Genomic DNA, 27,926 nt, shown 5'->3' with positions numbered 1-27,926 from the left:
TGTAAACGCGAAGAACCTGTTTGAGATATTTATCTTTATTGTGTTACTAACAGGTTAAATTTAATACATATATTTAATTTTATTATGTATTTTTTAAAGAATTATCATATCACTATGTTAATTTAAAATTTCGTTGATAGGTTGGTTTTATTTTGTATTTTTCATATTGTAAAACTTTGTACTAGTGTCAAGTACATAACGTGAATTTGTAAGAAACAATAAAACAACAATAATAATAAAAAATGCATTCAGTTATATATATATATANGTACAAATAGTTAAGAAATTTCAATTTTGGAAGGTTACATGTAACATCAGTCTTTTCGAATCTTCTTAAAAATTTTGCACATGATATTTAGGCATAAATATTGTGTAATACCAAATTTATGACTTTCTAGCAGTCTCCTGAGCTACAAATTTAGAAATATTACACACCGTAAAAAATTCCTGATCAAATTATGGTAAAAAAAAAAGTATCGGCACTTTTACCGTAAAATCGATTTTTACCAGAACGTGGTAGTCAACAAAAAATGTAAATAATTACCTTAAAATCACTGAATCTTTTACATTTAAATAAATATTACTGTAAAAATTATGCTGTAATATTTTACTGTAAAAATGGATTTTACGGTAAAGTAATTTTAAGGAGGATGCACCCAAAGTGCCGGTACTTTATACCGTAATTTGATCCGGAATGTTTTGCAGAGCAGAAGTAAAAAGTAAGAAAGGACAGTGTTATTCATTTGAAATTTTATAAAAAAAATTCTTTTAATGAAGAAGTTAACTGGAGAATTAGTATTTAAACAAAAAGCGCTCCGTCAGAAAAATCTGTTCGATTTGAATTATACTATCGATACCTTCATTCAACCATAGTACGATACAAATTTGCTGAAACCTTCAGAAAGTGTTCAATTGAAACATGTTCCAGATAAGTTAAACCGTTGTATCGTATAATTAAGTTTAAAAAGTCAGATTATGTGGTTCAACCTACGATTCATATTGATGTTGCAGTAAAATTGAACAAAATTTTTAACATTGAAGTTTCAAAATAACATGTATAGTGTAATCTTATATTTTCTGTTTATTTATTTTCATATTTGTAGTTTGTTTGAAAAATAAATTAATAAGACTCGTAAATTTTATTTTGTACTTTTAAAAAAGAATGAATTTATCTATTTCTATTTTTAATTTAAACAATGAAATAAATTGATATCTTTTATAGTAAAAGTAATTAGCTTTCCTAACTAGTCCATTTAAATATTATTCATGTTTAATATTTCGTCAATATTTTATTTTTATTTAATTATTTATTTAAACTGGCAACATTCTATCATTCCTTGAGTTGTTGGTTCTGAAATAATTTTATCATATTGACCGTTTCAGAAAATTGGAAACTTAAGTATAAGTTTTACAGCATCAGTTTACACTTACGAGTTTGTTAAAATAGTTGTATTTCATGCAAAAAATACTTTCAATTTTTTTTTTTCTGTAACAATGGAAGAAAAGAAGAAATGCCATGTTTTTGCTTTGCTTCGAAATCAATCTTAACTTAGGGTAAGTAATTTGTTTTGCCCTTACAGCATCAGTATATTCACTTACGAGTTCGTTAAAATAGTAATATTCCTCGCAAAAATGCTCTCCATTTTTTATATTGGATCTTTTTTGAAACAATGGAGGAAAAGATGTGCCATGTTTTTGCTTTGCTTCAAAATCAGTCTTAACAACATGGGGTGAATAATCTGATTAGCTGTTGAGTGCAATTATCGGGCTACTGTATTTCCACTGCAAGCAAACACTCCACTGGAAGGAGATCACCCCGTGAAAGTGGACCAGTAAACAAGTGAATTTTTTCTGAAGAATGAATGGATGGATGATACGGGGGCAGGTATGAGCGTGCAGATGGCACGTGCAGGTGAACCGTTCGTAGTACACTTTTGGATCACGATTTGCCCCAGGGGGTGGTGGTAAATTATTTCTGGGCCGCAATCATCTTCCAAACTTCGAACAGTGAAAATGGAAATCGGTAGCCCTTTTACACCCCTCTCCCGCCCCTCTTTGAAAAGGAGGGGGGTATCTAAAGTCTTGGAAAAGAGGTATAATTATTTTCGCCCATGATCAGCGTTCATAATCGATTGGCGAGCGCCGACCTGTATTTTTTGTTATTTTTTCAACAAAATGTCTCAAGATTATTGCCTAGAGAAGGAAGTAAAGCATTATTAATGCCATCCGTTTTGACATAATCCCTCGTAATATTGCTTTTCTTTCTTCGGATCGCCCTCTTCTCGATCATTTATCATAGCGGTCTTGCCGCATATTTCGGTGGAATGTCACATTCTTTATCTGTCCGTAATTAATGTACGCCTCTCACAAGTGATGTAAAGTGTAATTATTTAAGATTTCTTTGTGACAAAATATTTAGAGGAATGTTGTGTTTATCTGATGAAATCGTATCTCTTTCCTAACCTTCCTTCCTGAAAGAAAATCCTACATTGTTTATGAAAACTGACACTGCTTTTAATTTACTTAGTAATTTATTTTCACGTTCAAAATTGAATTCAATACCTGTAAATGCATTCTGATATTGATGAGTTCTCAGATTTAACATTTTTAGCATCTTCGAGGATTATACTTTAACATTTCCGGCATTGTCTAATATTCTAATTATAATATTCCTGATTAATATTCCTGTTAATTTAATATTCCTGATTTTGACAACCATTTAACTTTTCCTTTTTAACATTTCTTGCTTTATGGGGTTATTTTCTGAGTAAGGAACTGTGAGTTTTTTTTATATATTGAATTCAGTTCACGCTTCTCGATAATTTCACTAAATAAAGATATATTTAATTTGCCATAGATACTCACAATAAATATTTCTTACAATTAATTTTCTGGTTGATTAAGAATTATTTCAAACTCTCCAAAATTATCTATAGGTTAAAAATATATTACCGAAAATAGTTAATGATAAATAAAAAGCAATCACTTAATATTTTTTCTGTTACCATTTCAATTTTCTGATGAATTTACTCGACTACCATTAATATAAAATTAGACTTCTATAAATTCTAGAATTTCTTTAATTTTTTTTTTTTAAAAAAGGAACATGATCATTGAAAAAAAATTTCCGTCAGATAAATACTTCTTATTTGTTAATTAAAAACTATTACTAACTCTCTAAAATTATCGATAGATTAAAAATATGTTACCGTAAATAATTACAATAATAAAGAGCAATCGCTTAATATTTTCTGTTACCATTTCAATTTTCTGACGAATTTTCTCGTACTACCTTTATTATAAAATTAGACTTATTAAAATTATAGAATTTAAAAAAATAGCCAGGATCAGTGAAAAACTTTTATTTTAAAATTTTTTAAGTCTTCTCTTTAAAAAAAAAAATAATTAAAAAGTAGAAAAATAAATAAAGCGGAAATCAGCTCGTAATTTTCAATTTATTTCCTTTGACTGATGCGAATCAAAAGTGTTTCTAAGATTACGACTTTATTCTTTTTTTATATCAAAGAAATGAGTTATTTATTTACTTCCCGTTGCATCCCAAATCATGAAGTGTAAAGTCGTATTTCAAGAAGCGCTTTTCTTAGCGTGATCTTTAAAATAATAACTAGCATACCGTAAAGCGCCACCGGGTGCAAACATTCTTTTAAGAAACACCGGGCACCATAATGTACTCCGAAAAGCACCGGACCATAACCACCCGGATGGTATACCAGATTATGCTGAGGCCAGGCCAAAGACCCGACTCGTCTTACGCCTCCTCTTCTTCAAAGACAATTTGAAACAACTTTAGAAATGATTAGAGGATGTTTTTGCCTGCTTCCGGTTCAATGAAAGTAAGTATAAAATAGCCCACGGCTATATAGCCCACTGTGCTCAAATTTCCCATTCACTCATTGTGTTCGCTCATATCAATTGTGTAATGAGAAGAAATCAAAGCTTTTTGTTGTCATTGGAGATCATCAGGTTTAGACGAGATTAAGTTTCAAAGGATAGGAGAAAATACTCTGGAATATGGATGTGAGATTGCGAATATTTATCTAGTGTTTAGTTACATGATAAACTTGTTTAATTGTAAGCAGTTGCAGAGAAATAAAATACCACAATTGTTTCTCTACCATTATATTAAACATGGTTTAGAAACTTTTCCTCCTAGAGATTCTTTTCCTGAAAATTTTACTCGATCCAGCGCATATCAATGTCTGTAGTGTTTTACACTGTAAAAAATGGATACTCGAATCCTACGGAACATGTTTCTTCGTTTTTGACGAAAACTATTTTGCGGTATATGCTTCGAGCGAACATTTTGTCAAGGAATGAAACAACTATCGCTACTTCTTCGAGGAAGTAAAGAAATCTTTCATCATTCTATTTTATTCTTCAAAAAAAAAGAAAAAAAATGCACAGGTGGCATTGTTTGTTACTTTTTTGTGAACATTATATAAGCTGATCAACGTCATCCCAACAACACAAGAACCGAAGGATAAATTACACACTTGCCCTCAGCGGGATTCGATCTCGGGGTCCTGGTAAGATGTTAATTCTTTGACCACCATACAGCAGGTTGGCTTATGCCGTTATTGTAGTTTTGATCGTGTAGTCCTAGTTTCGTCATTCTAGTTAGCAAATTAACAATCTCCCATAATGTTCAGCGATGAGGTTTTAATTTAGGAAACATTTTCGCCATATATTTGAGATTTCTTGTTTCCTCACAAATCACGTGACGATAGGATTCTCAAAATTACGAACTACAGCTCAAGGATCGCAGAATAATAAAAAATGAGAGTGTATGATAAACTCTCAAAGCAACAGGATTAATGTGGATAACCAGTTTCAAGGACTTCCGATTAGCATTAATTTTTTATATATTTTGAGGTTTTATTGGCAATTACTTTAAAGGAAATGCGTAATTCCGTTTCTTTATTTATTATTACTTATAGTTAATTGATCAATGTGAAGCCGCCAAGTGGCGTCTTCGTTTAGATGAGACGGAAAAAAATCCTAGCATTAAAAGCATTCCGAAACCAGCTGAATCGGATTGCCGAGTGATAAAGGGGGTAAGTTGGTTACTATTCTGTAAGTGTAGATGGATATTACGTTAATTTTCTTAACTTGTAAAATAATTGTTTGTACATTCATTTTAGCCGCGAATTACTAACGCAATTTTTTCGTTTCTGTTTGTTTCTAGATCAATATTGACGTTTAAACATACATTCTGCTCTTAAAATTAATTTTAGAAAAAAAAAATCAGCAACTTTAAGGAAAAGAAGTATGAATTAAAATTATATGTGAGGGGAAAAAAACAAGAATTGTTTTTAGTTCAGTTTTTTACATCAAGTATTTGAACACATTTTTGTTCAAATAAAATAGACGAACTGTAGAAACTCCACGTAGAAATGAAAAGATCTGGACACCGTTCTGTTTTTTCTTACAAATCAATTTATGACTTTCTTCCTTTATAAAGCTAAATGGTGTTAAAAAATTCAAGGTTTGTTTAGATTCTTGTATAGTCCAGTTATTTCTCACGCAGTCTTTGAATACAATTTTTGCTCAATTAGAATGAATGAGCTGTCTAAATTCCACGAATAAGGTAGGAATAAGATCAAGGTATTGTCATTTCATGTTCTTATAAATAAATAAGTATATCAATTTCGTTCCAAGTTAAGTTAAACAGTTAGACGAAAACATAATACGGTAATAAACAGGCACGAATATAAATTAAATGCAAAGAAACAAAAAAGAAAAATTTATAATCTTGCGTTGTTCAGTTTATTCACACCCAGTTTTTGATTACATTTTTGTTCAATCACAATGAACGAGCTACCGAAATACCGGACATCGCTATTCCATGTTCTAATATATCAACTCTCTGCCTTTATGAATCGATTTATTACTTTAATTCTAAATAAGGCTAAACAGTGTAATAGCAACATAACATCGTAAGAAAGAGACATGAATTTAAATTATATCTAAAGGGGGGGATAGAGTATCTTGTTAGGTTTTTGTATAGTCCAGTTGTTCCACATTCATTATTTGAATACATTTTTATTCAATCAGAATGAACGGGCTGTCGAAATTCTACTAATAAATAATACCATCTGGACATTGCTATCCGATGTTCTTATAAATCACCTCTCCGCCCATCCAGAAGAACACAGAGACATTTCTGTCTAAGAAGAGAAATGAGGCCATTTCCATCTTGTTGGTGTCGTCCTTGTCTTTTCGGCGTGAGTCAGTGATTGAGTTATCTTCATCTTCCTCCTCTTCTGATCAGCCAAACACCATCGTGATCAATAGCGCGTGTGGAAGTGGCCTTACCTGCTGGAAGGAAGTGGGAGTCTTTAAGAAAATCGTGACGGGATGATCGGTTCTTTACGCCAACCCTCTTTTACGAGATGTTGTGTCAAAGGTCAAATGTGAGATTGTATTCTTATTCAGTATTCTTTTGTTTCCATTATATAGAGAGAAATCGGTGTAGAGATTTGTTAATTTTTTACGATGTTCTATGTAATGTACGAGGTGTTTTATGACTCGATACGAAATAAACAAACACATAAAATTGTAAAATAACAACAAATAACTGAATCAAAGTTTTTTTAATTTCATTTCTATGTTGGAAAATAAATTTAAAAACTAGGCGTATTCTTTTTATTGAGTACAATTTTATACTAAAAAATATTTATAAAACTTTTGTTGTAATAAAAGATTCCATTTTAATAAAAGATTCAATTTTAATTTTTAGATTTGGAGAACTCTTGTGACTGAAATATAGACAATTATTGTATTCGGCACTACCTTTAAAATAATAATAAAAATAGTATGTATATATGTATGTATGTGTATATATATATATATATATATATATTGAAACGCCATTTGATCTGTCTGAATTAAAGAGCCTGAATTGAAGCATAAAAAAATCGAAAATAAGTTCAATTAAGATATTTTACTGTCAAAATGAGCCCTTCACAAAATACTTTAATGTGGTGGAGTGGGCCCTTCGCAATATTCTTCATTTTAAAAATTTGCACTCCCACAAAATTCTCTGGAAAAATGACGTTATTTTAAAAGTAAAACTCTTTAAAAGAAAAGGCTTTTTGTATTTTTCCGCTGAAACAGGACCCCAGCAGAAAAAGTTTCGGAAATTACAGATTCCGAAAATTATGAGTGGATATTTCCCAAAAATAGATATTGTATTAAAGTCTAGACAGAATCATATTTTTTTTCACAAAATCATAAAAACCAGAAACCTGTTTTCTCAAATGTACAAAATCATGAGAAGATTTTTGCAGAAAGTTTAAAACAGCCCTTGGTGAATATAAACTTACATCACCAATAAGCGATCTACAAGCGGTAGAACAATTCTCCGCTAAACTCATCACCTGGGGAAGTCGTTAAAGCAACCGGATGTCTCCACATCAGGTTAGAAAGCGAGATTAAATTCCATCGCCTGTACCATATCTGCCTAATTGCCGACACAGGGCCGTCCTACACACAACCATAAATTCGGCTCCTTCAAGAAAAGAAGAAAAAAAAATACTCCCTCATTAGGCCTTTAGGTTTCGTAACTTTTGATTGGCACACCTATTTCACTTGCCGCTTATTATACCAGATCCCAGTTGATGAACACGCATAAATTGTCTGGAGGCATCCTTCCGGCAGTAGGGTGAAGAAATTCAGTCATCACCGCTAGTCGGAGTATTTTTTTTTTCCCTTCCATCATCCATTCGAATGTAGTTAATAGAAAATAGTGTTCTACCATTCTCTCTTTAATTGACTGCAGCCGCCCTTTCATTGTCTGCAACAATATTAAGGATTGATTCTTACAATGATGTATTTAGTTATAACAAGTGAAAATCAAATATATGTTTTATTGTGAGAGTAATGTTTAATTAATGTTATTTTAAACAAACCTATTTCTCCTTTTAAACCAGGAATTGAATATTATGGAGAAATTACTCGAATTGCAGGTTTTTTCACAGTAGGAGAGAGTTGTGGATGATATACGTGTTTGTATCTTTATGTTTTAAACTATTTGTGTTATTTTTTAATAGGGTAAACATTAGTGGGTAGTAAAAGATGAGACAATCACTTTCTCTATAAACTATATGATAATAATTATTATTCGTACAGTTATAACTTGTTTCAACACAATTATAAAGCAATTTTTATTAACGATTGTAAGGATTTTTTTCTCTAGTTATTTTCAAATATCTCAAAAGTTGTATTAGCTTAGAATCATCTTGTGTATTTCATTAGTACAACTAACTTCTGTAAATTTTCAAATTGTTGTCAAATTATTGCACACGCACCTAACTTTATATTTATTTATTTTTTAACCAGGCGTCCTAAATATGATTTTTAGTTTTAAAAAATGGAATAAATTAAAAAAATAAGTAAATAATTAAAATAGAAAAAGACAGAAAAATTCGGTTCTATTTCCTCTCCTCAAGTTTCAAAATTAATTACAAATATTTGTTAACAAATAGCACTACAAACTGATATAAGTAAATAAACGATATGAACAAAACAAACTGAGTAAAACAATGATTTTAAAGTAACTTTTTTTTAGCAAAAGTACTGCAGCCTACGGACAAAATTGAAGACGAGCAGAGATGTAATGCTCTGACATGACCAGCTGCGTTATCTACTTTGTAGTTTCCTTAGTAGAAGGCAGTAAACCATACATTGCTATCTACTTAGTAGTTTCTTTAGTAAAAGGTAGTAAACCATACATTTCTATGCTATCTACTTATTAGCTTCCTTAGTCGAAGGCAGTAAGCCATATATTTCTATGCTATCTACTTTGTAGTTTCCATAGAAGAATGTAGTAAACCATACATTCCTACGCTGTTTACTTCGTAGTTTTCTTAATGGAATGCAATAAACCATGCATTTCTGTCTCCTTTCATTTTTAATTAATTTTATCAATCATCTTTTGTCTTTGTGACACCAGGGCAAATACTTCCTGTGAGCGCAATAAAGGAGAAACTAAGATAAATATAATCTAACTTTATTCAAGATATTTCTTGTGTTGAAAAAAAGAAATACTTTCTAACGTTCAGTTTTTATTCTGTTTTATCTTCTTTTTCATGCTGTAACAGATACTTAGTGTTGTTAAAAACAGCTAAGAGAAAAATAAAAAAAATTGTTTTACATTTTTATTAGCACTAAGCAAAATTCTTATGCTACTTTTACAGCAATCTTGTAAACATTAAATTAATAAAAAGACTTTCAAACACAGCTGTGTTTTTTTCCTAATGTAAAAATATCTGTGTCATATTGATGGATTGATGTCATTGTAAGGATTGATGTCAGTAATCGCACTCATTAATAAAATGTGTCATCTGTTACGTTTTAAAAAATTGTGCCGTGCGACATTTTATACTTTAGATATACAAAAGTGGAAATTCAGGATTGAATTTTTACTTTGTTTTATACTGTCCCTCCGCGCGGTAACTTGTTATTAAAATCAATCGATAGAAAAATAAAAAAAGTATTCAACGTGTTTTCATTTAAACTAAACAAAACCCTTCTGTAACTTAACAGCAATTTTGTGAATTTGCAAAAAGCATTAAAAGGCAGCCCTTTTTTTTCCCGAGGGGAAATTACCCGTGGAGTTCCCATAATGATGGATGCAGCTCTCACATTTTAACCTCGTTGATGGCAGTAATCACTCTCATCAATAAGATGTGCCTTCTGTGTTATATTTTAGAAAGTTGTGCCGTGCTGCATTTTATACTTTAAAATGAGATATTGTTCACCGAACCATGGCACAAGCCATCACTTGAACCAAGTTTGTCCCACATAATTGCTTCTGCATGGGCGGAGGTTAGAGAAAAAAAAATTATCACATTTCTGGAAGGCTACAATACGACTATTTTCTCACGGTTTTCTTTTACCTTCGAAATCACCTTTTACTTGTGTTACTGTGCCCTTCATCGTGTATATAACTTCGAATCTTTTATTTTTTCTTTCTTTCTTAAGTCCTGCCATTTTGGCTTAAATGCTTTCCGATTCTTTTCTCTGCGATTTATTTTTTTTGTGCATTGTAATCGTTTTTGATGTGGTTACAGTTACGGTGTAAACATTATTGCTCTTATGATGGCTGCTGAGTAGCAATTTTTTTTTCCTTCTAATGAATTAAATGAACCGCACATTGAAACGAAAATGTTCTAAAGAGATTTTTTTTATAACTACTCGCTATTTAAACACCGAAACTATGCAGAAAAGTTTACAGAAAAGCATTTTAAAATAAGAGGACTGAAAGGGTTTATATAGCTCCAGTGGTTCCCAACTGGCTGCCCGCGAACTAAATTATATTAGTTGTCATTTTTTTGTGGACAATTTTCGTAAAAAATCTATATGGGCTTAAAATACTTTTCTTTCGTTGAAAGAAAAAAGGAAAAAAAAAAAAACTAATTTCTTCGTTTCTATGAAATTTAATGTACCAACTGTGCAAAAAAAATTATTTCTCAGGTTTTGCATCCAAGAAAATATTTATTTCAGAAAATATGTATTATTATTTGTAATTTAATACTTTTGCTTTGTTCAACTTGCTAAAAATCTGACAGTTATATTTAATGTTCCTTCAAACATTAAAGAGTCCTATATAAAATTTTGATAAAGTTGCGGCCCGCCATTTGACGGGTGATGCATAAAAATAGCGACTTGCGATGCATAAAAATAGTCACTTTCTATGGGGGCTATAAAATCTCGGAAATTCGGAAAGTAATTTTTTATTATTAGCAAGCGTTCAGTTTTATACATGCTTATGTGTGTCTAATAAGTAGTGGAATTTTTTTTTTTACACTATGTCATAAAGGTGTAAATAAATTATCTCGCAAAGTTAGAAAATACTTACATTTTGTGTTTTCCACAAATTTTTTTTGAACAAAACGGTTATCGTTTAAAATATTGATGGGTTGGAACAAATTCGTTATATATCTACGCGGAATGGCAGTTATACGAAATGCAAACCATTACAGGGTAATAAAGAATGGTTAAAATATAGTAACAACTTAAAACAAAAGGTTGGTTGTCAAAAGTCAACAGAAAGGTTGGCTTTTAAGCTTACGGAAGAAACGATGTTCAACTATTTTTTCCCCCCTTTGATATCCCTGTGGTTACCAACTGGCGGCCCGCATCCGGCCCGCGAAGCCTTTTTTTTTGTGGTCAGCGAACTAAAATGTATTAGTTGTCGTTTTTTTGCGGACAATTTTCATTAAAAATCAATATGGATTTAAAATACTATTCTTTCGTTTAAAATAACCTAATTTCTTCGTTTCTATGAAATTTAACATACCAACGGTGCAAAAAAATTTATTTCTCCGGTTTTGAATCCAAGAAAATATGTATTTAAATACAAAAATAATCGTGTATGTTGCTCCTTTTTTTTTTTTTTTTTTTTTTGGATTTTGTGAATAAAATTTAGTATGTGCGTATCAGAAATTTTCTAGAAGAAGTTCTCCCATTTACCTTTTTGAAACCACCCATTTTGTACGAAATTATTTACATTTGTAAATTTTAAAATGTATAAAATAGGGAATGAATATCATGTTGTTCTTTTTTTTTTTTTAAATTCCTTGAATTGAATATCGCATGAGCGGAAAAAAAAATTAATTTCAGATGAACTAGAATTGTTGCTATAATTCCTAATAAGTAAAAAAAAATGTTAATTTATCGCAGAATTAAATTTAAAAGAAAAAAAAATCTTGTCACTAAATTTCTGATTAAGAGAAGATTCAAAATGATACGCAACAAGCAATATTTGTAATGCTTGTTATTTTGCTTTTTAATATTAAAAAAACTTTGATAAAAATCTGACAGTAATATTTAATGTTCCTTCAAACATTAAAGAGTCCTATATAAAATTTTTATAAAGTTGCGGCCCGCCATTTGACTCGTGTTTTTAATTGCGGCCTCCGGCCACATATAAGTTGGAAACCCTTGGTATATCCGTTTTGTGGCCTTTGGTATATCCGTAATTTAGGTTCTAGAAAATATTCCCTTTTTTGTGCGTGTTTAATACATGTTTGTGTGTGATTACAAATCATAGAATTACATTTCATTTTAAATAATTAGATAATTAGTGTTCATCTTCTCAATCTTTAATATTGCATACTTCTCAATCTTTAATATTCAATCTTTAATATTGCATTTTGGATTCATACACAGAAAACAAGTTTGTGTTTTTGACAATAATTTTCGTTCACTTTGTCTTAATTTTGATGATTTAAAACAATTTTCAAATTTTTAGGCAAAATATTTGTTTTTATTCAAGCAATGAAGACAAAAATAGACATATATAATTACAAGAAATTATAAGTACTTTAGTTGAAACGAATAAAGAATTAAAAACCTGATGCGACAGACCATGACAAAACTTTTTTTTGTCCAGAAAAAGCATTCTTTGGCGAATCATGAAAAAAGACTTCGCAACAACAAAATAGAAAAATTTTTGTTTCCATTTTTATTTATTCTTTACGTCTCGAAAATAGTTTTATTGTAAACTTGCAATTTGCGATAATCTACTTTGTTTTCTTCATTATTAATCGTTAGGGAAAAAAAGTGGAAGAAATAAATTGTTCAAAGAAATGTATAACAATTGTACATTCTTTGATGGAAATTGAACTTCGCTTTTTGTTTTTGGTGTTAGAAAAGTTCATCGAAAAATACGAACCACCTTTAAGAGATGCCTCTGCTTAGTACCTTTCAACAAAACTGTTTATTTTTACACATCCGGTTGGGTAGTTTGAGTTGAGCGAGTTTCTCGGAACGACTTCGTAGATGTTTATTTTATTTTGTTCTTTTTCCTTAAAAATGTAAAAAACAAAAACTGTCACTTAAATAACTATTATTACCTGCTTTTGGTAAAGTTAGTCGATTCGGAGATTCTTTGAATGGATATTATCTCTATTATGAAATTATTTACAAGAAATCGTTCGATAATTATTAGTACAATTTTGTGAGAAATATTTTTTTGAATAAAAGGAGCAAGTCGTGATGACGATAGTTTAAAAAGTATCACCATCGCTTACAATAAATATCGAATACTTCATAAATATCGTTTTATCGAAAATAAAGTTGCGAATTTTATCGATTATAGTTATCGAATGCGATAATATCATAATCATTGTCACACAACGATAAATATCTAATATCATAATAAAATGAATATTATCAACTATGATGAATACTGAATATGATAGTATCGCAAATGTTTTCGATAACTGTAGTTACCGAATAAGACTGCTTTAAGAGTGCAGATAAATTTCTTTTGATGAATTGGCCGATGTAAAATTTAATCAAATGAGATTGAGATATGAAATTGCGATATTTTGACAAATTCCGGTATGTACCAGGACCAGGGTTGGGTTTTTGGCCCCAAAAACTGGTTTTTGACATGACAGTGGTAAAAACCGTGTTTTTACCGGTAAAAACCGTCAAAAACCTTCTGTTTTCTTTAATTTATGGCATATAGGGTACAATATATTATTTTCACATAATTGCCTTTATAAATGAATGCTGTAAATGATTGCTATTGATTTTGCAACTATATACATGCATTCTTATAGAAGGATATACATTCATATAGAAATATTGTAATATACTTATTGAAAATGGTGATAATTACTTTTATCATTACAGCTTGATTTGCAAAGGATTCAAAATTTTGCACTTCCTAATTGTTACAAATAAACAAACAAACAAAAAAGCTTGGAACTATTAATAAATTCAAGAACTAAAAAGAAGAATTTAAAATTTGGCTTTTCTTAAATACTAGAAATAAGCTAAACAAAACTTTCAAAGCTTGTAACTACTAACAAACTCTAAGTCAAGAATGACTTGTCATTCTTCAGTAATGTAATATGCCAAACAAAATGATGCTTGGAAATGTTGAAAATTTTGTTTAGTATCCTAATATTTTACTTCAAATAGTATGTTTTGATATAATCATGTTGGGAAAATGCAAGAATCTGTTCTTAAATATCTTTTAACAACTTTTTTTCTAATTTTATTGCCCAAAAATGAATTAATTTTAAATTATAAGCAGTTAAACTCAAAAATACAGTTTTGCCAAAACTATGGGTTTTTGACAGTTTTTGACACGACGGTAAAAACCATGGTATAAACCGGTAAAAACCGTCACGTGTCAAGAACTTGCCAACCCTGACCAGGACTATTAATAAGCTTACCTCTTATAGATGCTATATTGCGAAAGAAACTCTTCATTTCTGTTTTTATCCTCCACTGGCATTTTAAAACTTAAAATTTAGAGAGTTCAGGTTAACCAACCTAATGTAAACCATGAAATTTCAAAAACTGAAAATTGTTTTCATAATATCAAAATGCTAACAAATTAGTGCAGGATTACTTCTTCACTGCGTAGATCTCAGTTATCCCATCATAATCTCTTTTAAAAAAAATTTAGAACTTCATGGTATTTTCTAGGTTAAGCTGAATTCACTTTTTCTGTACTTAAATTTGAAATTATTTATGTAGGTAATCCCATGGTATAACGTCTTTTTAAGTAATTTCCGTGTTGAAGTGCACTTAAATGTATACCAGAACACGTAAATAAATTTAATTGATGACCTAATGTATACACTGTGAATTTTTTTTATCAAATTACTGTATAAAAAACCGGTACTTTAGTTGCATCATCCATTTTTACCGTTGTTGTTTCTTATCACATTTGGTAAAGCCGAGCTCGTCAGCCATTGTCTTTTTAGCGAAAGTTAGGAAGGTGCGCTTTTCGTTTGTCAAGAGAGCCCCACTAGGGGGAAAGTACGTATTTGTTCAGAAATCCACTAATAGCCTCAATTTAGACATAGATCAGAAGGGGAAGGAAATTTTCTCCAGATCCCTATACCTATCGTACGTGCAACCGACCACAGATTTTACGAGCACGTACGTCGCTTGTTCGCATGTACTCGGTGCATATACTCCGGACTGGAGTCCGATTTTCTAACCACTACCATAATCCCCATTTTTACCGTACAATAGTATACCGTAATTTTGACAGTAATATTTATTTAATTAGAGTGAATATTACCGTAAATATTACTGTCAAAATTACGATATATCAATTTTTTTTCGTTCCGTAACATATTCCGGCGAAAAATGGATTTTACGGTAAAAAGTACTGGCACAATGACTGCCGGTACTTTTTATCGTAATTTGATCCGGAAATTTTTGCAGTGTTTATTCATATGTAAGGATTGCTTGACGCAAGGGTTTTAGTACGAATATAATAGTTTTCGTACACAAACAAAACATTTAATACATCACAAAATACACGTATAAAACATACTAACATATGCAAAGTAAGCTTTACTTAAGGTTGTTACGGTTTTTACTTTTGTAGAACATTATTAAGACTCCTATAACACAATAGTTGCAATCAATATTTTTAAAATTAAGATTAATAAAAACATTAATTATACATTTCGCAAGGAGGAATCTACACCATAGATTCTTATTTCACAAGTATTTTTTGTTCAACAGAGTCAAAAAACGAAAGTTTTTTAGTCTTTTTAATTGGATGTACATTTAAATGTACATTTAATGTACATTTATTAATAAATATATATTTTGGAGTATTTGAAGAGCTATAAGACGTAAGGGTAATCGATACGAAACCATTAAATACCTTTTATTCGAAGTTCTTTTTTATTTTGTAAAGTTAAAAAATTCACCATTAAAACTCGAATTCAGATTGACTATCGGAAAAAATGACTAACCTTTTTCTGATTTTCGGGCCGACGCAACTCCTGTATACAGTATGGTACAAGTCGATACAGCAATGCATGTGAAAAACAAAATTATAAATCTAAACTCTTCGTTGAAGTTTGAAAGATTTAAAAAAGGAAAAAGAGAAACATCTGGAATTTCGAAATCTTGTGTTAATTTAATGACAAACAGGGTAGCATTCCAACAGGAAAAATAAGTAATTTAAACTTTTGCCTAGTCATTATTTTCAATTTTCCCTAAAGAATGTTTTTTTCTTTTTTTTCTTTTTTTTTTTAAAGATTTTGTATACCTTCTTTCTTTCGTTTTCCATGCAAACCTTAAAATCTTTTTCTCTTTTCTTTTTTTTCTTCTTTGAGTTCGACAAAATTATAGGTATCAGAGTAAATTCGAATTTTATTTCAAAATTAAGAGTTTTTTCTTTCCAAATAATGATAGACGTGGAGGTAATTTAACTCCTTTTTTAATTTGAAAAAAAAGTCGCCAAATAAGAAATTTAATGCAACAGTGGGAATTTTTATTTATTTATTTTATCGAAATATACAGTTTGTAGTTTGCATAGGGGGGATAAATTCTTTTAATTCTTAATATTTGGAAGGGCCTAGAAAACAAATTCTTCTACTTTCTTTTTTTTCTTCTTTTTATTAAATTCTGTTTTTGAAATTAGTGTTGTTGATAATGGATTTCTTCACTTTTTAAAAATACCACGCATGACTTCATCCATCCATCCATATATAATAACCTCTCAAGTGGTTATTCTCTGAATGAATTAAATGATATAATATAACGTTTAAAAAAATATTTAGATGATAAAAAATTATTTGTATATTATTATGTCACATTAAGCGTAATTATATGATTTTTAACAATTTTAAAACTGCTAATCAATTTGATAAATAAATAAAAGTTAATTTCTGTCAACTTAAAATTAATCCCTATTAACAATGATTTTTTTTAGAAATATCTAATTGCGTTAGAAAAATTATTTAATTACATTAAATGCTGGTTTAACGTCCCAAATAGAAATTGGACGTTACATTTACATAATAATTACAGGGGTACTTTTTTCTGGTGCTCTTTTTACGGTGCTTTTATTTCCAGTGTTTTTTCCGGCCCACCTAATAACAACATTAAGTCACTGGGACTCTAATTTACAATCCAAAGGCATATCTGCCAATTTTCACCCTTTCTGAGATTGGATTTTCCTAGTGGTAGTAAAACAACTATCGAAAAACAATCTTACTCGAAAATATATTCTCATTTTGGGCAGGTTAAAATTCGCTATCTTAAAAACTATTAATTTTTTTTATCTATTTTTTATAATTACTTAGATGTAGTGGTGGTCAAACTCATTTATAATTATTATTATAATTCAAAAAGTTTAATGAAATAACATGAGTTTCACTACCACTTTAAATATGAAAATAAAATCTTACGGGAGATACGGAACGGTTGGCAGCTATGCAGCTGGCTTTAACGACTCTGTCTTTTTTTGAAGCTGTAGTTGGTCGCAATTCTAATGCAAGCTTTAATTTCTCTTAAAATTTTACTACCTAAGCTTAAAAGAAAAAAGGCCAAAAATCGTCTTTTTACCACGTTTATATCAACTTGCTTTCGTGAATGTCTCTGTTCAGGTGGAATTTTGTAATCGATTTTAAACTAACTTCCCGACTAGCGACGGAGTTCAAATTTGGCACATAGTTCAGAATTGGATGACAATGCATGAAAATGAAGAAAAAAAGACATACAAAGTAAAATGAAAGAAAAATTAATATTTTTGCGATTGTCTTTTGTTGTCGATTTAATTATTTCAAATTAGTGTCACATGTCAGTTGAAAAGTTTTGTGTACAGTGAATGAAAAAATTGAGATTTTGAAAGTGAGAACACACAAAAAAAAAAAAAAAANAACCACGTTTTTGTAGTGGAGAATAATAATTAAAAAACAAAAATTTGAGAAACGAAAAACGTGGGGCGCATGAAATACATAACAGTACATAAACACATTTTCTTACTCATACACATGCACAACCACATACACATTTAGATACAATTACAGATATACATACACATATTCTCATGAGCACACATACTGTTACTGGTATATATTTCATGCACCCAACGTTTTTTCGTTTTTCAAATTTTTGTTTTTTAATTATTATTCTCCAATACAAAAACGTGGTTTTTAAAAATATTATTTTTATTTTTTTTTTCTTCTTTATTTTAAAAAAAGGAACAAGTCGTTAAAGGCTGCTGGATTGGAAAATCGCCGTCGAAATGTTTAATTCAATAATTAAGCGAAAATACATTGCAATATTTTTCAACAATTATGCAATATAGTCTGAAATTGTGTTTTCTTTTCTTTTCTAGTGAAGGGGTTATGTTTCTTCCCCAATGAATACCTTGGCACATACCTGATTCAGACACAAACGGAGGGATTCGGAAACACAGCCACCTCTTTCTCTGAAATAACTTTTGAGCCGGACGCCATTCCTCCTTGGGGAAAGTGTTTCCGAAGAAGGGGAAACAATGTCATCCTCAAAGACAGGTGGGGTACCTTTTTTTCTTTTCATTATTTTATTTTAAGTCATTTCTTTTCTTTCCGTCAAGCATTTTTTTTCTTTCTTTTTATCTTATGCTTCCTCACCGTAAATTGTAACGTAATAACGTTGACTTCCGAACTGTGACGGAAAGTAATCTTATGCACTGCTAGTCATTGCTAGTTGCCAGAGGGTGTGGGTGTGACGGTGAGATATTTTGAAGGTCAATGTTCATGTTAGCAATTACCTTTTTTTTCTTCCTTCCCTTCCCCTCGAAAATGTTAGAAATTTTCTTTGACAACAAAGACTAGGAATTTAATAACAAGAACAGTGTATTTATATGCATAAAATATTTCTATATTTTTATGTATTATTAATTTATTTATTTTTATGTATATAAATAATTATTATACACGTAGTTTTCATACATTTTTCATAATAATACGTATTTTTCATAGATAATAGGCGAATTCTAATCTTTATTTAGGTATTTTAGTAAGCAATAAAGAATGAAAGCACTGAAAAGAAGCCCCCTCACTAACTGTTATTTAAATTTAGCACCTGATTCTATTCGGACTGTTAATCCCGAATTCAATGCAATTAAGTACAAATTTGCACTTTTAAAAAACTAATTTAGATTCAAAGTTTAATTTGAAATTGACTAAAAGGAACTTTTATTGCTTTATACATTTTTTAGATGCAGATACAATTAGAGAATATATACGTTATTATGTTAGAGAATATCGTTATAAATAATGTATCGATTAACAGTTTTCTTTCAGGTGAGTTAAAAATATTAACAAAAATGATAAAGTATTTCAGTTAATGCGATCATCAAAAATGGCTAGTTAAGAAGGTTTTATTTATATCTTCTTATTACACCACAATATAATGAGAGTAATTATTAAAATTTAGAACAATTTTAGAGCTGCTTATGAAGCTTCTTTTTAATTAATCTTAATACATTAATTATTTTTAAAAAAAACTCTAATTTCGTTTGAATAAGTATCGTATTAAATTGTGGCTCAATGACTCGAATTGCATTATTTATTAAATTCAATAATTACTAACGGAGCGCCCTCTTTTTTCTGAAGCTCATTCCCCCCCCCCCTTAAAGACAGCCTAAGTGTATAAGATAAAATAATCAATCAAATAAATGACTTAATTTTTAAATGTGACTAAATGAGTATACAAATTTGTTAAATTATGTAACACTATTCGATGTATGATTTTCTCAGTTGATTCACATGACTCTGACCTAAACCTAAAATTTTCGTGAATTAATACAAAATGTTACACACAATGTTTTTCACAAAAAACACGACGAGACGAAAAAATCATGCGTTTTCCCGGAAATTGAAAATATGAGAATTGTTGGGAGTTTGAAATTCATAACGTTTGTTATAACTGTTTAGTTAAGTTATGTCGCTTGGCTATGAAAATGGCCCAAAATGAGAAGATGGGAATGAAAATCACAGCATTTTAAAAATGAGAAAAAAAATGTTTGTGATATAAATCTTAAATACTTGAAATGTTACTTCAGCACTTCATCGTTTAAGCTCATAAAAATTTGTAAAAATTGAAGTTTTAAATATTTAAAATATTTTCCGTTTAGTATGTATATAATTTAGAATTTAAGCTTTGATTCAATTTCAAAATTTTCAAACTGCGGGCTCTGTTACTATTATTTTCCTAGCCAAATAAGTGGCGTTATTGTTTTTGAATAACAAATATATGAAAATTTAGTTGAAAGTTAAATTTAGTTTCCATTTTCCGTCATTTTAGCACTGGAGGTGAAGATTGTATGAGATGTTTTCATATTACTTTGAAAGCCCCTAACGTCATACAAATCCACACAGAAGGTAAGCATATTTAATTATTACTGTATTTAAAACACAATTATATTAATTTAAATAGATTTTTAAAAAAATTATTTTTTAATATTTAACAGGATTAGGAAAATGTTATACTAAAGAAGAAGCTGTAAAGGCGACTTGTCCTGATGATAGAGCTGTGTATGAAAGAAAATTCAAAGAAATAATGCTCTACAGTAAGCTCCACTTTTGCTTTGCAAACTACTACTTTTACTACTTAGTATATTGGTTAGAATAATACAGCATATTAAGCGTCATTTTAGGTTATTTTTAACGACAAGTTTAGAATGTATACCATGTGAAACTGCCAGGTAATGTGCCAGTATAAAACAGTTTATTTCGCAGAAAAATACTCTTATTTATAAAAAGGACTCCTGTTTAAAAGATATATTGCAGTACAATTACAACGGGTAACAATTAAAAGCAGAAAAAGATCTGTGTTTATCCTCAAACAGTTTTTTATTGTAAAATATGAGTTATTATTCTGTAGAATTTGCAGTTATTATTTTCAATGTAGAAAAACCTGTCATCCATTTAATACATAAATTTTCTATATTCACGATTAGTCGCTATTATACCTAAACCTTAAATTTGAGTGCTTCTTAAATTTCACTTTACATATTCTACCACTAAATAACTCTTAAACGAATCTTACTCTTTAGGTTTTTCCGTAGTAACTGCTTTTTATATATATTTTTAGAGCACATGTAAAAAAAGTGAACACATTAGGTGTCCAAAATAAAAATTTAATCGAGAAAAAGACAAAAACATCAACAAAATCTGAAATACTACTGCAGAAAAAGGCAGGTAAAAAAAAATAACACAGGTTTTATTTCCTGACGATACTTTGAAGTTTTTCTAACAATCGGCTGACAACTCTCCTCTGTGTACTACGGCAATCAAACAAGTTTTGATGCTTTCAACTCCACCTCCCACAATAATTCTTTAGATATCAAAAACATTTTGGTTTTTTCTTCACCCAAAAGTAAAAGCACGATTTGAGAATGAAATAAGGTATATAAAGACAATTTCTTACAAACTATACTACTACAATAGATTGTGTGTTGTACAAAATTTTAAAACTAATTTTGATGTGTGGCATGCATAAAACACGAATAGTACATAGTTTAACTCTAGGACATATGGACTGGACACAATAGCCTGTAGCAAATCTCATCACCTGCTGTGTCCGATTAAGAACAAAATCTTGTGAGTCACAAGAACAATTTGTGGAGAGTCCACGTGTGGGAGTAAATTGTATATCTATATGCAACCCTTTTGTGCACATGTGTATGGTTGGGCGTACCTTTTTTACAAACCATCACCTCTGACCCAACGAATAAACATAGAGAATAGAGAAGCCCAAGAATTCCAAAGGAATATTCCACCCGTCTCGAACGTATCTTCTTTCTCACTTGGGTGGGGTGTGGATTCTTCTTGATTTTGACCTTTACTTTCTTGACGTGGGAAGATGCTAGTCGGAGAAAGTCTTTCAAGAGCAAGGACGGGCGCTGCATCATTTTGGAACGCAACAACCTCCCAAAAATGCACAAGCGTTTCTAAAACGAGATTTCATTATTTTGTTCTTCTATTACTCGTTTTTCTGTTTAATGATAGATACTTTATTCATTTTTGAAAATAAAATCATGTTTAGTTTGGATTTATGTAAGGGGGAATTTCCGTGTAAGTTGTTAAAAATGTAGATTCACAAACCATATTTTAATTTTTTTTTTTATAAAAAAAATTATTAGAATGTTTTAAGTAGTTCATTAGTATTATTTATAAGAATAAAAACCTTGTGAAGATGTTAATGGATTATTTTATTCTTCTATTACCCGCTTTTTAGTTTAATAATCGACTCTTTTTTATTTACCGTTTTTCTAATATGAAATTTTCGGGGAATATTTTGATTTTTAATGTTAGTTGTTGGAAATGTAGTTTTATAATATTTTTTTTTAAAAAATCACCAGAGGGTCTTACATAGTTTATTATTACTACCATTTAGGAGAACAAAAAAAAAAAAAAAAACTAAGTTGTGAAGATATTAAAAAAACAAAAACCTACGTTATACAAACATTTAAATGAAAAATAATTATGATAGCATACAAGTTTGGGTGCGTCGCAGGAGATTTAATTTATTCAATTCTCAATTTATTTTACTTAATTTACGTAATATTATAGCTTTATATAGGTAGTAATAGTTTCTTGATATATAAATACATAGACATTGGCCTCCGTAATATCGGCTTTGTATTCTGTAACAGCATATATTTGTATGAGGATCGAGTCAAATGTAATACTCCGAGTTTATATATTTTGCTACTATTTTTAAACTTAAACACAATTTTCTCTCCAACACTTTTCTTTTTTATTATTGTTTTAAAGATTGCAAAATTAAAATTATTTAAAGAAATGTAATAATATTGTAGTTCAACATTGAAGTATAATAAATTCGATATAATTTTTTTTATTGTAATACATGAAAAATTGAAAGACATTAATTAAGTGCAAAAAACTACTTTGTGTTCTCTAAAATAAAATGCTGTCATGTTCAGAGAAATTTTCCTGATAATATTCCGAAACATAGAGTATATTTTATATATTCATCTTGCATGTCTTATATTTTATATATTCATCTTGCATTCATCTTACATGTCCTCTTTAGGAATGTGTGATGTTATATTTTTAAGTTCGAATGTAATAAGCTATATTTTTAGTAATCTCTTACAACCGATAGAACATAAAACATCATTATTAAATCGCGAGATTCTATTTTATGTTGTCTATCATAAATTTCTCTAAAATTTAGAGGAATTAAACCAATAGTTTCTTTATCATAGATTTACATTATATTTTAGAACAATAGAACATTTTGCGCCATTTTTATAATTAGCAATGATAGAAAATAACTGTTACAAAATCACAAAAATTATTTTAAACAAAAGCATATTATTCGCTAAAAAGTGTTATTTCATTCGACGACGGAGTTATAAAATGAGGTCAAATGTGTTATAACAATAGAATTTCTTTTGTATAAGTTCTTAAAAACGAAGAGTTAAATAACTGCATTCCAAGCACTTTCCAAACGATATACAGTTAGAATTAAAGAGCTTACTATCATTTATCTAAATTCCGTTTCAGGATACTGTCCAAACAAGGGCAGAAACGAAAGGGTATAATGACATATTAAAGGCAATTGAGATCTTTATCGTTTCGAAGGAGGAAAACTCCTCAACCTACCTTCTTTTCGTCCAAAAAAATACATAGACGGCAGCCATCATTTTGTGTCTTTCAGCAGAACAGTTTCACAAAACGAGACTATAACTTGCCACCGGTTGCCAGATCCTTTTAAGTTGGAGGAAATAAATAATTTCAAAAAGAAAGCAATAAAATGATCAGGTTTTGAGAAAATTAGAGGGATCACCCGACGGCTGAGGTGATTTACGCTTCTTAACAGCAAACGGAACGCTAAAGATTTGTTTAGTCGAGGCCTATAGTATTGGGAGTGGCAACATCCTGGCTACTAAGGTAGTAATTTTCGAAGTCATTTGCACCCCGTACTCTGAGCTTCGCTCTGAGTGCCATGCCCGGGCCATGAAGGAAAAAAAAAAGCCTGCTTGTTTATGAACTACAGAGTAGTGGAGATATCAGCAGAAATATTGAAGCAGGAAGTATTCTGGCTGAATAAATTATTCGATGAAGCATGAGACGTAGTCTCTAGCTTCCAACTACATGGCATTTTTTTTTAAAAATAAATTTTTATTTCTTCTTCGAAATTTTTGGAAGTAAATAGTTAAATTATTAATAATAGATAGAGCTTAATTTTTCGCGCTCAGTTCATTCTGTTTAACAAATAAAATTATGCCATTAACTGAAAAAGGGAATACACTGCTCACTGAACATAATACAATGAGTAAAACATAATTGAGCATAAAAGTTGATGGCAACGAAACTCAAAGTACGTTTGCAGGGAATAACTATAACCTCTACTGAACTCAAGTTTATCTCATTAAATTACATGGATTGCACCCGGGTCTGTAAAGTGTTGGTAAATTACGGAAAAACTAAGAACTGCTTCCATTACTTCATCAAGTCAGTGCCTGAATTCATTTCATCGTTTTAGGTTCGAATTACCCTTCTAGGGCCAGTGGTACTTATTAAATGATAAAAGTGTTTAAACTGTTTTAGTTAGATATCCGATTTCTTTGGTAATAAAATTTTAGTGTGCTAAAAATGTCTCTACAAGTAATAGAAATGTTTTGCAGGAAAGCAAGATTTAACCAGCAATTCACCTCACGAACAAGTTTTCTGTCCAATAAGTGGAAAGTTTAGGTTTACTTACACAGCTAGCAATGGAGAATTTCGATGTGACCAAACCTTGTCAGAACTGTCAAACTGCCCTGACGGTAATGTCTTGGGGGTCAAGTTTCGTCAATGCTCCTTCCCTAATATGGGTAAGTATCTAAAAAAATCGAAGTTTATTTAAATTTTTTAGGCTTTTCATTTAAACCAGAAATAGATTTTATGCATAATATTTGGTCAGGAATATTCGTTTCACACTTTTTCTAACATCTCGAAACTGTAAGAAGCTGAGAGTAAAATGTAGCCAAACCTCGATCTATCATTCGCTTTCCTGTATATATCGTCTTGTTTTAACGGTTTCATCACAAATGCCATTCTTCTAATGCCAAGAGTACTCGTTTAGATCGTTTTTGAAACTCGAATATTGCCGCTTATATCGTTCAAATATTCGGCAGATAATTTTTAAAAAATATCGAAGTTACTCTGTTTTGAGAAGAAAAACAGTAACATGCGAAGGATTAAAAAAATGAGTATTTGTTACAGTATGAGGGAAAACTCTTCAAACAGAACATTTGATGTTTATGCATCAGTTTTATTTTTATTTTATAACCTTCGTTGAACAGCCGACCTAATTTTCTGAGTTTACGACAACCAATGTTTAACTCCATAGATTTGTAATTTTGAACCCAATCCAGAAGATAAGGGAACTCGTGGATCAGGTATTGGAAGAAATTTGCCTTCGTGGGGGACTTTTTGATGGAAATAAACCGCATTTGTGTTACGTGGTGGGTGTGAGCTGGGTGTGGAATTCATATCAGCCTGCCATTGCTAGGATTCGAACCCAGGTCACCTCATGCGAGAGCTTTTTTCTTTGAACCACCGCAGCTCTTTTACATCAGTTAATAAAAATGCTAAATGTTGTGTTGTTTCAAGGAAATGGTTGCAAAGCTGAATAAGGGCGAAGTAATCAACCATCAACCGGAACCGCAACCATTGCTAACATTAGAGGAAGGCCTCGAAATCATGAAAGAACTTACTGAATTCAAAAGAGGTTATAGAAAATGAACAGCAAACTGTTACTAATAACGAAAATTTATTGTTTGCGCTGAGAAGAAAAAAATTTATTCAAACTAAAATTTCTAAATATTTTAAGTAAATAAATGTGTTCAATTCGTCTTTTTTATTTTTTAATTTTTGTTTAATTTTTTCCATTAACATTTTATACTTATTGTAATCTTAATTTTAAATCAAAACCATTACTTTTTTATAACTTTTCATACATTAAGTCATTATTTGATGTTTTAAATTGACCCTCGGTTTCTACTCGACAAATAAACCTGTGACCAATTTTGTGCTTATCATACGATTATCAATATTTTAAAAATGATACGCATAAAAAACCTTGTCTAATGTGTGCATTGTACTGTAAAATATAATTTTTCTTTTGCAGATGTCAACTTCCGATGTTTAGGGGATTGGGCTGGTCCAAATAATGATCGTTATCTTGCACTTATGGAACTGAAGGAGGACTCAGAAGAAAGATTTAAATTCAGATGTGGAGTAAGTATTTTAATGTTTCAACCATTAATAGCAGCAAAGTTAATTCTATGATAACTTGTTAATACTCGTATTGCCTACATTTATTATGACAAATACTTATCTATGATTTTGTTGCTTCTTTCTTTTTCTAGATCTACAGAGTTGATCCGTTAACTGGTCGAGTATTTGTGTCGCTTTCAGCTGATTCAACATGTTATAACCAACTCAGATCTGCTACAGATGGCTACGAATCATTGATTTTGACTCCTTGTAAGTGAGAAATGTATATTATGCAATATTTATCAGAATTTCCCTAGTCTAATACTAGATAAAAAATATAAAAAAAGATTTAAAAAAATCATTATGATATGATAATGTTGAACAAAAAAATGAATGCATTCAATGTAAAAAAAAAAAAATAATAATAGTAATAAAGTAATCCTACTGCAGCCAGTTGTCGGCCAAGGGGTCGTACAGCTATGGCCAAAAAAATTTGAAACTAATGGCATGTGGTATAGTGAAAACATTGCTTTCCTGTTTCCCATTATGTAAAATTCGTCGCTGCATTAAAATACCTTTCACTATACTAAAGTAGGGTATCTCGGAATATTAATTTTAAAGCTTTTATTTTGTTTGATCCTAATTGATGTTATCACTTATTATTCAGAGAAATTGAATACAGTTTTTATTGTCTTAAACAGTTCCGGAGAAAAGTCCGCCAGGTCCTGTACTTCATGCTCACTGTCGATTCCCTGATTGGGTACAGGGTGATTGGGAAGGCATACAGGTGGTGAGGAATGTTTTAATATACAAAGATCATTACAGACTACAAAGGATTTCTCTGACGTGTCTTAGAAAGGAAGAAGGTACCAAAGAAGATAGGTTCATCGTTTTTTCATCCACTCACTGGTAAGCTCTCTTTTATGTGATTTCTTTTCAATTATTATATTGTACAATTAATAAGGGGTGGAACAAAATCAATTGGCCTCCGCCAGCGCATTATTGGTATCAGAGTAAACTAATGAGTGGCGCTTTGGCACTTGATTACAACAGGAAGGATCAAACCATCATCATTTACTTCTTTAATGGGTATTAAAATCTTCGTCACATTTGAAACTTGCACCAAGTGTTCTTCTAAGCAGGCTTCTCCTGATCATAGTCTTGTATGTTTTGGGCTCTTCAGGCAAAACCTTATCAATAATCCATCGATAGTTTCGAATTTCTTGAGGATGCGTTGTAAAAGATGAATGCTCGAATATCACGAAACTTTCCTCGTCTTTGACCAAATCGTTTCCTGGTATATTCTCCGAACAAAACTTTCGTCAAAGTTCGTCAAAACTTTCAAAAGAACTATCGTCACTTCTCGTGACGTATCGTACCTCTGCAACAATACTAAGGAATAATTTGATGTAAAAAAGTCACCTTTGGGGAAAAAAGTAACTCATCATCACTACATCGTCCCAAGTCCTTCAAATGTATTAGCATTACCTATTTTTAAATATTATTGCCCATTTCAATGTGGTTTTTATTTCAATGCGATTGATGTAAAAATAGCATAGTATGCCTTGATGCAAAAATATCACCTTTGGAATAAATGTGACTTATCTCTAAATCGCTCCAAACCCTAGAAATGCCTAAACATTGCATTCGTATTGTTGCATTGGAATATGATCTTTTATTTATTCTAACAGAGAATTTGACATTTATCATTTCAATAATTTTCTTTTTCTTCTCCTCAGCGGTGAAGAATCCTACAACTGCGTTTGGGTAAAGAAAAGAAGTGAAAACGTGATGGAATTCCAAATAGGTAAATCTTAATTTGATTCATTTTACTGATTATTACTCTTAATCGATGATTCCTTGTGTTATCGATAGGCTGTACAATTTATTCTTTCCTTCCCC

General features: G+C 30.4%; 2 protein-coding genes across 3 annotated transcripts in view; one reads left to right on the top strand and one right to left on the bottom strand.

Moving 5' to 3' along the window:
• LOC107436692 (sucrase-isomaltase, intestinal) overlaps positions 1–15,939 on the bottom strand; it is a 103,051-nt gene extending 87,112 nt beyond the window's left edge. Inside the window, exon 1 of the mRNA XM_071181506.1 lies at positions 15,765–15,939. The gene's annotated coding sequence lies outside the window, so the exon portion shown is untranslated. The remainder of the gene's footprint in view (positions 1–15,764) is intronic.
• The window catches only part of LOC107436691 (uncharacterized), a 60,862-nt gene that overhangs the window by 20,689 nt on the left and 12,247 nt on the right, over positions 1–27,926 (top strand). Inside the window, exons 1-9 of one of the 2 annotated variants that reach the window (XM_071181513.1) lie at positions 6,229–6,434; positions 18,140–18,317; positions 20,095–20,171; positions 20,261–20,359; positions 24,449–24,637; positions 25,936–26,045; positions 26,177–26,294; positions 26,726–26,933; positions 27,764–27,831. In XM_071181513.1, coding sequence (XP_071037614.1) covers positions 20,114–20,171; positions 20,261–20,359; positions 24,449–24,637; positions 25,936–26,045; positions 26,177–26,294; positions 26,726–26,933; positions 27,764–27,831 — 850 coding nt within the window. In that variant the 5' untranslated portion in view covers positions 6,229–6,434; positions 18,140–18,317; positions 20,095–20,113. Of the gene's footprint in view, positions 1–6,228; positions 6,435–18,139; positions 18,318–20,094; positions 20,172–20,260; positions 20,360–24,448; positions 24,638–25,935; positions 26,046–26,176; positions 26,295–26,725; positions 26,934–27,763; positions 27,832–27,926 lie in introns of those variants that run through there. The other variant, XM_016048491.4, reaches the window with a different exon arrangement.

This window comes from Parasteatoda tepidariorum, chromosome 1 (genome assembly GCF_043381705.1).
Source record: "Parasteatoda tepidariorum isolate YZ-2023 chromosome 1, CAS_Ptep_4.0, whole genome shotgun sequence".
Classification (NCBI taxonomy): Eukaryota; Metazoa; Arthropoda; class Arachnida; order Araneae; family Theridiidae; genus Parasteatoda; species Parasteatoda tepidariorum.
The sequence above is the reverse complement of the archived record's forward strand: the minus strand, read 5'-3'. Positions and strand labels throughout refer to the sequence as shown.